Source organism: Dreissena polymorpha, chromosome 13, assembly GCF_020536995.1.
Source record: "Dreissena polymorpha isolate Duluth1 chromosome 13, UMN_Dpol_1.0, whole genome shotgun sequence".
Lineage (NCBI taxonomy): Eukaryota > Metazoa > Mollusca > Bivalvia > Myida > Dreissenidae > Dreissena > Dreissena polymorpha.
The window spans coordinates 959,551-974,120 of NC_068367.1; the positions used below are offsets into that span (position 1 = coordinate 959,551).

Sequence of the window (14,570 nt, forward strand, 5' to 3'; positions counted from 1 at the left end):
TAAATAACTTTCACCAAACGATACACGAAATTCGTATTTCAAATAAAATGTCAAAGTTCTGGCTACGTTTCAGGTTATGTTGCTTTGATTTACGACCTATGCTAAATTGGCCACGTGACAAACGTGCATTTTGTTGTATGTAAAGTTTACATGAGGTGAGCTAAAATGCCGAAGTTAAAACAGTCTGTTCTTTTGCGATCGATTACAAATCGACTTTTTGTAATAAGGTTAACAATTATTGTTTATAACAATTTACATTTTCGCAGACATACACTACATAAACATTCAAATGTTTTAATCACTTCACCAATATGCATAACAAAACATTATTTTTCTTCAATATAATTATCATTATTTCAAAAAGGTGTCTTTGAACATTTAACATGCATTTAAATTGCATAAACCAATCAAGCATAAAAAATAAAGCCAGAGCTTTGTCACAAACGTTACTAGACACACAGGGCACTAATTTTACACAGGCCTAGATGCCGTATCCATTGGGTTAGTTCAAAGGCGCATAACTCAGAAACTTTGGCGTGGAAGTGTCTTGCACATTTACTCTTCATGGTGACATTTTCAATTCAGCCGCTAAAGAATGTATAGCAGTTGTCACACTTGACCATTTTATTGGGGGTGGACAAAGCGACAAACCACCCAACCAACCTACCGAAAGCTTTACTCTGATATGACCCAAATTGGAAAATCGTTTTCGGGGGGAGGGGGGGTTTAAAGTACAACACGTGTCCATTGTAATGTGCTCCAGCGATTAATGTTATTTTTATTTCAAATGCCCCATTTGCAGGGGACCGTATTCTAATTCATTTCAAAACCTTAAGTAATCCTTAACACGTGTGCCTTGCGATTTGTCACTCCTTTGATGGGAGATAATCTATTGATAAAAAAAATCTTATTTTCATTTGTGACAAAGTCTTTATTGTATGACTCTTGTCCTAAGATCTTCATTGCATTATTCTATTCCACCGTTTTTGTTTATTTTGGACGTATAGATGTTCATCAAAATCCATTTCAGACAAGTTTTTTGTGTTAATGAATTGGGTCTTTAATTTGTTATTGAACATACTTCAATGCATAACTTAGTTAGTCCGGACAAACATCACAAAGACTACATACTTACACAAACTCATGCATTCGTACTCAAGAACATAGCAAATTATAATTACGGTAGTTCTTGAACTAGAGCTTTGTCACAAACATGAATACCCCCACATGCTGCATTGACACAGAATATTTTGCATGTTGTCTTCACAAAAAATAGAGGACACCATGCTCAATGTTTTAAACGCACTAAGTGACCCCTTGACCTGGTTTTTTACCCTGCATGGCCCATGCTCGAAATTGACCTACACATCATCTAGATACAACTTCTGACCAAGTGTGGTGAAGATCAGATGAAAACTACTTGAATTAGAGAGCAGACACCATGCTGAATGTGTAAAACGCACTGAGTTACCCAGTGACCTAGTTTTTGACCCGACATGACCCATATTCGAACTTGACCTAGACATCATCTAGGTACAACTTCTGACCAAGTTTGGTGAAGATCGGATAAAAACTACTTGAATTAGAGAGCGGACACCATGCTCAATGTTTAAAACGCACTAAGTGACCCCGTGACCTAGTTTTTGACCTGCCATGATCCATGTTCGAACTTGGCCTAGACATCGTCTAGATACAACTTCTGACGAAGTTTGGTGAAGCTCTGATGAAAACTACTTGAATAGGAGAGCGGACAAAATGCTGAATGTTTAAAACTCACTAAGTGACCCCGTGACCTAGTTTTTGACCCGGCAAGGCCCATGTTCGAACTTGGCCTAGACATCATCTAAATACAACTTCTGACCAAGTTTGGTGAAGATCGGATGAAAAGTACTTGAAATAGAGAGCGGACACGGACCGACCGACCGACCAGCTGACTGACAAGCTCACTCCTATGTACCCCCCTAAACTTCGTTTAGTGATGGTATAATAATTTAGGGTGGCGAATACAATATATCATCGCAAAACCACATCACATACAATGGCATGTACATTGAATGTAACGACTTGTCTATATGCATATGTAAGCTTCATTTGTCTAAACAAATTCATGTCGATATACATTGGAAAAGTGAATGTCTCTGTCTGGTTACTGGCTATCTGTTATCTTCTAAGATTATTGTCCTGTATGGGAACTCCTTGAGCTGAACGAACAGGTATCGGTATCCATAGCTACCAGAGTCATTCTGAAAAAAAACAAGCAAATTCGTTGAATTGATATCCCAGAGAAATACATTTTGATTATGGATGGATGCAGAACATCACCAAACAAAGGGTTATATCTCATATTTGAGAAAGTGTAGGGTTATGGTTCGTGTGCATGGCACTTCTCCTCATTGATATCTATACAACCATAACGTTTTATGCTGAAATCTTGTATAGTATCTGAGATATAGCCCTTAACAATAACATCATAAAACAAGAGGGCCATGATGGCCCCGAATCGCTCACCTGACTAACCAAATACAATCCCAACCCAGAATTCACCAAGATAAACATTCTGATCAAATTTTATAAAGATTTGTTGAAAACTGTGACCTCTATTGCCTACACAAGGTTTTTCTATTATTTGACCTAGTGACCTAGTTTTTGACCCCAGCTGACCCAAATAAAATTCCAACCCAGATTTCTTCAAGACAAACATTCTGAACAAATTTCATGGAGATTGGATGAAAAGTGTGACCTCTATTGTCTACACAAGGTTTTTCTATTATTTGACCTAGTGACCTTGTTTTTGACCCAAGATGACCCAAATACAATCCTAACCCAGATTTTATCAAGATAAACATTCTGACCAATTTTCATAAAGATTGGATGAAAACTGCGACCTCTATTGTCTATACAAGTTTTTTTATTTGACCTAGTGACCTAGTTTTTGACCTGGTGACCTAGTTTTTGACCCCAGATGACCCAAATACAATCCCAACCCAATTTTTATCAAGAAAAACATTCTGACCAAATTTCATAAAGATTGGATGAAAACTGTGACCTCTACTGTCTACACAATCAAATTGTTGACGGTTTTTCTATTATTTGACCTAGTTTTTGATCTCAGATGACCCAAATACAATCCCAACCCAGATTTCATCAAGATAAACAATCTGACCAAATTTCATAAAGATTGGATGAAAACTGCGACCTCTATTTATGTCTACACAAGGTTTGTCTATTATTTGACCTAGTTTTTGACATAGTGACCTAGTTTTTGACCCCAGATGACCCAAATACAATCCCAACCCAGATTTCATCAAGATAAAGATTCTGACCAAATTTCATTAAGATTGGATGAAAAGTGCAACCTTTATTGTCTATACAAGGTTTTTCTATTATTTGACCTAGTTTTTGACCTAGTGACCTAGTTTTTGAGCCAAAGATGACCCAAATACAATCCCAACCCAGATTACATCAAGATAAACATTCTGACTTAATTTTATAAAGATTAGATGAAAACTGCGACCTCTATTGTCTACACAAAGTTTTTCTATTATTTGACATAGTTTTTGACCTAGTGACCTAGTTTTTGACCCCAGATGACCCAAATACAATCCCAACCCAAATTCCATCAAGATAAACATTCTGACCTTATTTTATAAAGATTGGATGAAAACTGCAACCTCTATTGTCTATACAAGGTTTATCTATAATTTGACCTAGATTTTGACCAATTTTTTTAACCCCAGATGACCCAAATACAATCCCAACCCATGTTCCATCAAGATAAACATTCTGACCAAATTTGATAAAGATTGGATGAAAACTGTGACCTCTATAGAATACACAAGGTTTTTCAACTTTTTGACCTAGTTTTTGACCTAGTGACCTAGTTTTTGACCCCAGATGACCCAAATACAATCCCAACCCAGATTTTATCAAGATAAACATTCTGACCAAATTTCATAAAGATTGGATGAAAACTGTGACCTCTACTGTCTACACAAGCAAATTGTTGATGGACGCACACACGGACACACACATGCACGCACGCATATACGGAACCCAGACATCACACGGTAACATAAGCTCACCATGTCACTTCGTGACAGGTGAGCTAAAAACCCAGATGACAATAACTCTTATTTAAGAAAGTCTGGGGTATTGTTCTTGTGAATGGCACTTCTCATCATTGATATCTATACACTCATAAAGTTTCATGTTCAAAGTTACATCATACAAAAACAACGAAGGGCAATAACTTTAATTTAAGAAAGTAAAGTAGAGCCCTATTTTTTTGCGCATGGCAATTCTCCGCATTGATATATGTACACAAAAGATGTTTCATGTTGAAATCTTATATAGTGTCTGTGATATAGCCTTTAACAGTTTATGACAGACAGACGAACAAACAGACAGATGGACAATGCCAATGCTATATCCCTCCGCCATAGGCAGGGGAAAACAATACACCTACTGTTACTTCGTATCGCTCATGTTATAATAAAATCTGTTCAGTGACATCCATTTTCAATGAAAGTTGCATTAATTTTTATTCCTGCATGCTTTATTGTCCCCTACCGGTTTCACCGGAGGGGACTTATATATGGTTTTCGCTCTGTGTGTCTGTCTGTCTGAAAGTCTGTCTTTCACACTTTTCTGGATCCTGCGATAACTTTAAAAGTTCTTTATATTTTTTCATGAAATTTGAAACATGGATAGATAGCAATATGGACATTATGCAAGTCATTTCGTTTTGTTCCTAAGTCAACAATTCTGGTTGCTATGGCAACAAATAAAAAAAAATATTCTGACAATGGTTGAGCTGGTAGGGGACATAAAATTATATTGCTTGGCAATAGTCTTGTTGTTTAACAAAAGGCCGACCTTTAAGTAGTCATAGTTATGTAAACAAAATATTCAAAGCTAGACCATCAAGCAATAAGTGAACCTTCTAGTTCACAAACACTTCTTTGAGTTCCAATAATAATATTGATATAAACGTAGAACTGCCTGATATAAAAAGAGAAGTGCCCCCCTCGCACATATCACAACAAATATTTTTCAAATGAGTTGAACCATTTTTTACCAATATACATGTTATAATAAACTGCCCAGCCTTACCAGGCCACCATGTATTTTTTCAAACAAAATTTAGAACTAAGTTTAGACGCCATCGAGTAAACTGTTTGAAACACGTTTCATGTTTACCACGCAAACATTCTATTTCTTTCTTTAGCTTTGTCTATAAACAAATATTAAACAAGATATGTGTTTGTTGGAAACACTTTGTCCCCTTCTACGCCGCTTTGAAGTTATATTTTTGACCTTTGACCTTGAAGAATGACCTTGACCTTTCACCGCTCAAAATGTGCAGCTCCATGAGATACACATGCAAGCCAAATATGAAGTTGATATCTTCAATATTGCCAAAGTTATAGCAAAATGTTAAAGTTGTGGCAAACAAACACACCAACAGACAGGGCAAAAACAATATGTCCCCCACTATAGTGGGTGGGGGACATAAAATTTTCAATGCCCCTTGTTGCACTCAGTTAAGATACCATGATAATTTTTTCATGTTTTGGGGGCAGAGTTTGTTACAAATTATAAAGAGTTCTTATAGGGATTTTATTTAGTTTGGAAAACTTTTTTTCCCATGGCTATACATACAAAATGGCTGAGAAATCAAGAGTATTACCTGACGGTTATCCTTCAATCTGAATGAATGTTGTGAGCAATAAATATTAATAATCTTTGACTCTTAAAAACTAGGACAATTGTGCCCATGGTAAAAATGTGGTACTCAGCTGACAAGGGTAACGTCATGATGATGGCAATGCAACTTGTTTTTTTCATTAAAGTCTCATTACAGGGTTATACAATACATGTACTTATTTATATTTAAGAACAAGAGCTGTCTCTATAGGAAGACATATGCCCCCGAAAAACGCTTTTTTCGAAACCTAAACACAGATTTCGAAACCTAAACGCGGACCCTTAGTTCAAGGTCAAGGTCAAAGGGGTCAAAATGTGTGTGCGTATGGGAAGGCCTTGTCCATATACACATGCATACCAAATATGAAGGTTACATCTGAATCGACATAGAAGTTAAAAGCATTTTTCAAAACCTAAACGCAAAAGTGTAACGGAAAGACAGACAGATCACTATATGCACTCCTTTGGGGGCATAAATATAAACTGGACAGCAATTACAAACTGAATATTTATCAACTATTAAGCAATATCAAACAGACATTGATTTCAATACTTGTACCCACTCTGCAAAAATTTCCTATTAATTTTAGTTAACTGACAATTTTTTACTGTAAGCAGTCTGTGTTTTTATAAGGTTATGTTTCATCTTCAACTTTCAACCAACCTTTACGACCTCGACATTGACGTCTGCCTGTCTGTCCGTACCCTGTATATGGAACTTCATTCTCATGTGCTGTCTGCCTTCTTGCGTGTACTCCATGTGACTGAAGTGTACAAACACATGTCCTTGATTAAACATGTAGAAATACCGATACATGCTGTAATTGTTTAGGTCCATATTGGGACATTCCATAATTTGATAAAATTAGTAGAGCATTTAACCTCAAAGCCGGACTTTCTTTCTAAAACACTTAAACATATCTTTATTTAACCTTTACTTTAGTCAGCTGTTCTCTGTTTTCTCCATTTCTTTTTGTAACCCCTTCCCACTCAGAAGCAAAGTAAAAATGGCTATGTGCAAACAGCATAAAACCAGTTCAGGTTTTATGCTGTTTGCTGCTCGTCAGTATCTAGGGTTGGAAATAAAGCATTAAAAACATGAATCTAGTAAGAAAGGTCTTAAATTAAATTTAACTTTCAAAGGGACAACAAATGCGTCAAAATACGTATCTATGTGGTAAAGGGTTGATGATAAGCAATTTAGGATTGCATGGGTAAGGTCTGGACTTAAGTGCTCTTTCCTTTACAACACATTATCGTTGCATAGTTGCACAGATTCAGTGCATATACTTCCACTGCCATACATTAAAACAAATACATCTTTTATGGTCAAAGACAGAGTAAAATAACAGTATGGTTGCGTGATAAATCATCTTGAACTAATACAGATTTATAAAGCAGATCCACACACCCCTTTCAGAAACTTCTCACATTACTTACGATACATGTCTCCTTCTCCTTCGACTGGTTTCTTCTCCAAAAGCCCTGATTGGATCACCGAGAGCTACTTTGACCTATAAATACAAGTTCCTGTATTGAGAATTAGTTTAAAGAGACCTGCTCTGGCAAAACAGGGCTTTATACATGTGCATAAAGTGCTGTCCCATATCAGCCTTCGCAGTCCACACAGGTAAATCAGAGAAGACACATTTTGCCTAGACTGGATTTTCTTTTGAAACAGACGTTCTTTTAACATAAAACTCCAGAAAAGCGTAAAGTGTTTTTCGCTGATTAACATTTTCAGCTAGATCTGGGACAACACTAGCATTGAGTTCCATTTGTCAGCAAGATCTGGGACAACACTAGCATTGAGTTCCATTTGCCAGCTAGATCTGGGACAACACTAGCATTGACTTCTATTTGCCAGCTAGATTTGGGACAACACTAGCATTGAGTTCCATATGCCAGCTAGATCTGGGACAACACTAGCATTGAGTTCCATTTGCCAGCTAGATCTGGGACAACACTAGCATTGAGTTCCATTTGCCAGCTAGATCTGGGACAACACTAGCATTGAGTTCCATTTGCCAGCTAGATCTGGGACAACACTAGCATTGAGTTCCATTTGCCAGCTAGATCTGGGACAACACTAGCATTGAGTTCCATTTGCCAGCTAGATTTGGGACAACACTAGCATTGAGTTCCATATGCCAGCTAGATCTGGGACAACACTAGCATTGAGTTCCATTTGAAAGCTAGATCTGGGACAACACTAGCATTGAGTTCCATTTGCCAGCTAGATCTGGGACAACACTAGCATTGAGTTCCATTTGCCAGCTAGATTTGGGACAACACTAGCATTAAGTTCCATTTGCCAGCTAGATCTGGGACAACACTAGCATTGAGTTCCATTTGCCAGCTAGATCTAGGACAACACTAGCATTGAGTTCCATTTGCCAGCTAGATCTGGGACAACACTAGCATTGAGTTTCATTTGCCAGCTAGATCTGGGGCAACACTAGCATTAAGTTCCATTTGCCAGCTAGATCTGGGACAACACTAGAATTGAGTTCCATTTGCCAGCTAGATCTAGGACAACACTAGCATTGAGTTCCATTTGCCAGCTAGATCTGGGACAACACTAGCATTGAGTACCACTTTCAGCTTGATCTGGGACAACACTAGCATTGAGTTCCATTTGCCAGCTAGATCTGGGACAACACTAGCATTGAGTTCCATTTGCCAGCTAGATCTGGGACAACACTAGCATTGAGTTCCATTTTCAGCTAGACTTGGGACAACACTAGCATTGAGTTCCATTTGCAAGCTAGATCTGGGACAACACTAGCATTGAGTTCCATTTGCCAGCTAGATCTGGGACAACACTAGCATTGAGTTCCATTTGCCAGCTAGATCTGGGACAACACTAGCATTGAGTTCCATTTGCCAGCTAGATCTGGGACAACACTAGCATTGAGTTCCATTTGCCAGCTAGATATGGGACAACACTAGCATTGAGTTCCATTTGCCAGCTAGATTTGGGACAACACTAGCATTGAGTTCCATTTGCCAGCTAGATCTGGGACAACACTAGCACTGAGTTCCATTTGCCAGCTAGATATGGGACAACACTAGCATTGAGTTCCATTTGCCAGCTAGATTTGGGACAACACTAGCATTGAGTTCCATTTGCCAGCTAGATCTGGGACAACACTAGCATTGAGTTCTATTTTCAGCTAGATCTGGGACAACACTAGCATTGAGTTCCATTTGCAAGCTAGATCTGGGACAACACTAGCATTGAGTTCCATTTGCCAGCTAGATCTGGGACAACACTAGCATTGAGTTCCATTTGCCAGCTAGATCTGGGACAACACTAGCATTGAGTTCCATTTGCCAGCTAGATCTGGGACAACACTAGCATTGAGTTCCATTTGCAAGCTAGATCTGGGACAACACTAGCATTGAGTTCCATTTGCCAGCTAGATCTGGGACAACACTAGCATTGAGTTCCATTTGCCAGCTAGATCTGGGACAACACTAGCATTGAGTTCCATTTGCCAGCTAGATCTGGGACAACACTAGCATTGAGTTCCATTTGCCAGCTAGATCTGGGACAACACTAGCATTGAGTTCCATTTGCCAGCTAGATCTGGGACAACACTAGCATTGAGTTCCATTTGCCAGCTAGATCTGGGACAACACTAGCATTGAGTTCCATTTGCCAGCTAGATCTGGGACAACACTAGCATTGAGTTCCATTTGCCAGCTAGATCTGGGACAACACTAGCATTGAGTTCCATTTGCCAGCTAGATCTGGGACAACACTAGCATTGAGTTCCATTTGCCAGCTAGATCTGGGACAACACTAGCATTGAGTTCCATTTGCCAGCTAGATCTGGGACAACACTAGCATTGAGTTCCATTTGCCAGCTAGATCTGGGACAACACTAGCATTGAGTTCCATTTGCCAGCTAGATCTGGGACAACACTAGCATTGAGTTCCATTTGCCAGCTAGATCTGGGACAACACTAGCATTGAGTTCCATTTGCCAGCTAGATCTGGGACAACACTAGCATTGAGTTCCATTTGCCAGCTAGATCTGGGACAACACTAGCATTGAGTTCCATTTGCCAGCTAGATCTGGGACAACACTAGCATTGAGTTCCATTTGCCAGCTAGATCTGGGACAACACTAGCATTGAGTTCCATTTGCCAGCTAGATCTGGGACAACACTAGCATTGAGTTCCATTTGCCAGCTAGATCTGGGACAACACTAGCATTGAGTTCCATTTGCCAGCTAGATCTGGGACAACACTAGCATTGAGTTCCATTTGCCAGCTAGATCTGGGACAACACTAGCATTGAGTTCCATTTGCCAGCTAGATCTGGGACAACACTAGCATTGAGTTCCATTTGCCAGCTAGATCTGGGACAACACTAGCATTGAGTTCCATTTGCCAGCTAGATCTAGGACAACACTAGCATTGAGTTCCATTTGCCAGCTAGATCTGGGACAACACTAGCATTGACTTCCATTTGCCAGCTAGATCTGGGACAACACTAGCATTGACTTCCATTTGCCAGCTAGATCTGGGACAACACTAGCATTGAGTTCCATTTGCCAGCTAGATCTGGGACAACACTAGCATTGAGTTCCATTTGCCAGCTAGATCTGGGACAACACTAGCATTGAGTTCCATTTGCCAGCTAGATCTGGGACAACACTAGCATTGAGTTCCATTTGCCAGCTAGATCTGGGACAACACTAGCAATGAGTTCCATTTGCCAGCTAGATCTGGGACAACACTAGCATTGAGTTCCATTTGCCAGCTAGATCTGGGACAACACTAGCATTGAGTTCCATTTGCCAGCTAGATCTGGGACAACACTAGCATTGAGTTCCATTTGCCAAGAGTGAGACTCAGCTATTAGCCTAAATTTTAACTCAAATATAACAGTTGGTTCAATAATGATCTTAAAAGTAAGCAGCAAACTACATGTATTGATCAAAGTTAAAAAATAAAATGTATCAATTGTATTGTTTTAACCCTTTGCATGTTGGGAAATTTGTCGTCTGCTAAAATGTTGTCTGCTGAATTTCTTAAATTAGCATTTTCTTCCATTTTTTCAAAGAATACTATCAGGATAGCAAACAGTTTGGATCCTGATGAGACGCCACGTTTTGTGGCGTCTCATCTGGATCCAAACTGTTTGCAAAGGCCTTCAAAATTTGGTTCCAGCACTGAAAGGGTTAAAAGAGCTCAAAGACTGTGAAGGGAGAAAATAACACCAATGAAATAGACTAATACTGGATTTACAATTTAATTTATGAGTTGTAATTACTTGAAAATTGTAAAATTAAAAAGTTTTACCAATATTAAACAACTTACCCGGTAAGTAAACTTTTGCATTGTTTTTTTCCTTTCTTAAATACCACCTTTGTTATAATACTGAAGATATTTTGTTCTGATATTGATATTTATCAATTTAAAGCATTTAAAGACAAACTTAAAAAATGCAACAATATGTGAGCAATTCCCTTTAAATGTCATTATTACACATCAAATAATTATACATATAGGTTTTATGTAGTTAAACATACACAGGTCTAAATTCCATTAAATTATACACGAATATAATTATAAACTGTTAAAATGAATAATTCAAAGTACATGATTACTACCTCAGGGTCATTGCAGCATCTTTTAAAGGCCTTAGAGTACACACTGTTGACACTTGTACCACCGAACAGCTCACTTCCAATATAGTAAAATAAGCCGCCTAAAATTAAAAAGACGGACAATACACAATACATTTTGATAGTTTGAAAAAATGGTTTTGTGCAAGATTAAGTATGTTGTTTATCTCTTTCTATATTTACATCTTAAACTCATTTGTAAAGTTTTAGAAAAAAGCTTATGTGCATTGTCTAAAACTTAATATTAAAAGTCGTAAGATTTCTTTATTGATGCTTTTTCAAATTATTCTTAAAGGGACCTTTTCACTTTTTTGTAAATTGACAAAATTTAAAAGAATTGTTTCTGATTCACAAATTTTCGCTGTATTATGATATTTTTGAGGAAACAGTTATGCTGAACATTTACCATGCTCTAAATATCCATTAAAGGCATCTTTGGACTTAAAAAAACCCTAAAAATTACAAAGTGTTGCAACGCGAAACGATTGAATAATTTGGCATTCTGTTGTTGTTGTTATATTTTGTGACACTAAGAGGATTGCATATATAAAGTATAAAATACATCACTCATTGTATGAGCACGGACGGCCAAGTGGTCTAAGTGTTAGACTTTTACTCCAAGGGTCAGTGAATCGAGCCCAGTTGAGCCTAGGGTTATGTTTTTTTCTTTTTTTGATTTTATTTTTGTTGTTTTCTGGAGCTTTTTAGATCCAATGTTCACATTTATCAATATAAAGCATTTAATGACAAACTTCAAAACATGCCAAAATCTGTGAAAAGGCCCCTTTAAATTCCATAATTTAAGAGCAGGGTATTGCCAAGAATGTAACAGACTTTTTATATACTATAAAATTGCCCATTCATGTGAAACAACAAAAAACACTCAACAAACAATGTCAATTTTATACCTTCTCTCTTAGAATAAAATATTAATCAAAAACATGTTATCAGTTGATGGAAACAAAGAATATCAACATGTTTTATAAGATAGGAACATTTTCAAAAACCCTTACCAAGTGCCACAATTCCAGCAACTATAAAGCCAACGTATGTGATGTCTTTACCAGCTTCTTTAACTGCAATACAATAAGCCAATAATTATCCATTATCTTAATAAATGATTCTCCATGTTTACATTAAAATCATTTGTATAAGACCTTTTGAGTTTATTCACATACATTGCAGGGTTGGCGAAATCTCAAAAAACTATACTTGTCCAAGGAAAATCATTAAGGAAATTTGACTTGTCCTTTTCTGAACTACACTTGTCCGTTAATGTTTATATAAAGTATAATGCATGAACTGATTAATGTAAAATATTGTGGAATAAATCAAAATGATTTGATTATCATAGTCCTATGCTTTCGTTTCCATGATTGTAAAAATAAAGAAACCAGTCTGTACACTGTCTAACAGCCAGGCCGAATGTTGAAAATGTGACGCGCATTTCTTTTTTTATGGGCCTGTTTACTCCGTATTTTAGCTTGATTGCTGTGCAAAGAGCACTGACAATGTAATCTCGTGTCAACATCCGGTTTTGTAGTTTAATTACGGCTAATTCTTTTTTTGTATTCCTGGGCCCGATTTAAAAAAAACTGGTTGTTTATGGACAACTTAATTGAACAAAATTAGTTGCCCAGACAAGCAAATGTACAACTCGGGCAACTTGGACATTTGATTTTGCCACCCCTGCATTGGTATTATTATGAGACTGTAGTTTTTACCCCATGTAAAAGTATCACATGTTCTCAGCAATTAAACAGATATTTTATAATAATATTTAATTTTGCTACAAAATGCACACCCTTTTCACCAGTGGTCATGTCTGCATATGGATTTTTTCTTTTGATGTCCAGTTCTTTTCCAGTTTTTGGAGGCTCTGTCTGTGCGTCTACATCTGTTGTCTTTGATTTGTTGGAAGTCCATCGCATGGCTATGACTAACTGTTTATTCTGACATTTTGAGATGACTGATACATGTCTACTGTCACAAGAAAAGCCTGCTACTTTAGATAGTAGGCAATGTCTAAGACGTGCATTAACCAAGGCGAATGGCAAAGCATGTTTTGCACCAAATTTACATGTGTAACCCAAAATATTTGCCATTTTCTGTTCGTTAGCGACTATGAATGGTTTTTTTTATGATTCAGATTGCCACATACAGTGCCAATATATTTTTTTAGTAAAAAAAAAATAACCACAACCGGGTTAAAGAAGATGTAACCTGTTAGTCTAGTTGATTCGGTTAATGGGTTTTTCGCATTTCATGTTTATCGTTTCAAGAATCAAAGTGAAGCTAACGGTTATTGACATCCATTAGTTTCAACTGCCCCCTTTACTTTCAATGTTGATGAACACATAAAGTAGAGCGATGTCTTTAACAATTCAGTATATGCGATAAAAACTAGTAGACTTAAATGTAAAAAAAGAAGTCCATGAGAGAAATGTCAAACTACGCTCTTTCAGAGTGACCTCCCTTGCATGGTGCGATTGTTTCCGAATATTGAATGGTTTATTGTAATCGATTAAAAAACGTAGTTCATCCGACTACAACACGAGACGGAACTTGATAAAGACTTTTTGACTTCCCTTTTCCCCTACACGTATGCATAGTGACACGCAAATTCGCTTCTCAACTGTCTTTGCGAAATTTATACAGTAAATTGTGTCATTTTTCACAAACACATGCTGGAGACAAATACAGAGTTGTCTCACACTTTCGAATGGACTGACATGCATGTTACATACATAGGCTCGATTGTTCTTTGTCGGCTCGGGATACTACTTCAATGTACCACGGGTACTCTTAAGTTTACTAAAATCTCCCCCGGGTACGGAAAATATACTAACACGTTCCTAACTAATTTGGACTGAACCCGAGTTTTATTCCCTCCTAAAATCCGATGTCGAAAACGCGCCACACAATTCTCTTTGAAAATAAAGTTCCTCAAAATACTTTTTAAGCAGGAGTTTCGATAAAATAATATGATAAAAGGTGCTACCTAATTTACGGGCAAGAGCTTAGATATTTGATTATCATGTATCGTAAAAAATATATGGAAATTATTGTGTACAAAACATAACAAGACTTTCAATAAAAAAGTAAAGCATCCAAAAAAATATATATTTTTTGCTTGACGAAAAAGTGTTTTATATCAGCCGAGCTTTAAGAGCTTATGTTTAGTTGTTTTTTTTTGTGCAAAATATTATTTATTTTTTCCG

The 14,570-nt window shown here is 37.3% G+C and overlaps 1 protein-coding gene across 1 annotated transcript; it reads right to left on the minus strand.

The window, feature by feature from the left end:
* Positions 1-280: 280 nt before the first annotated feature.
* On the minus strand, positions 281-13,835 carry LOC127855668 (mitochondrial import inner membrane translocase subunit Tim21-like). Its single transcript, XM_052391422.1, has 6 exons — positions 13,154-13,835; positions 12,363-12,425; positions 11,335-11,432; positions 7,147-7,220; positions 6,371-6,470; positions 281-2,243 (listed from the first exon to the last, which is right to left on the minus strand). Exons 1-6 carry the CDS (start codon positions 13,452-13,454, stop codon positions 2,154-2,156), a joined length of 726 nt encoding a protein of 241 aa, XP_052247382.1. The 5' UTR covers positions 13,455-13,835; the 3' UTR covers positions 281-2,153.
* Positions 13,836-14,570: the final 735 nt, after the last annotated feature.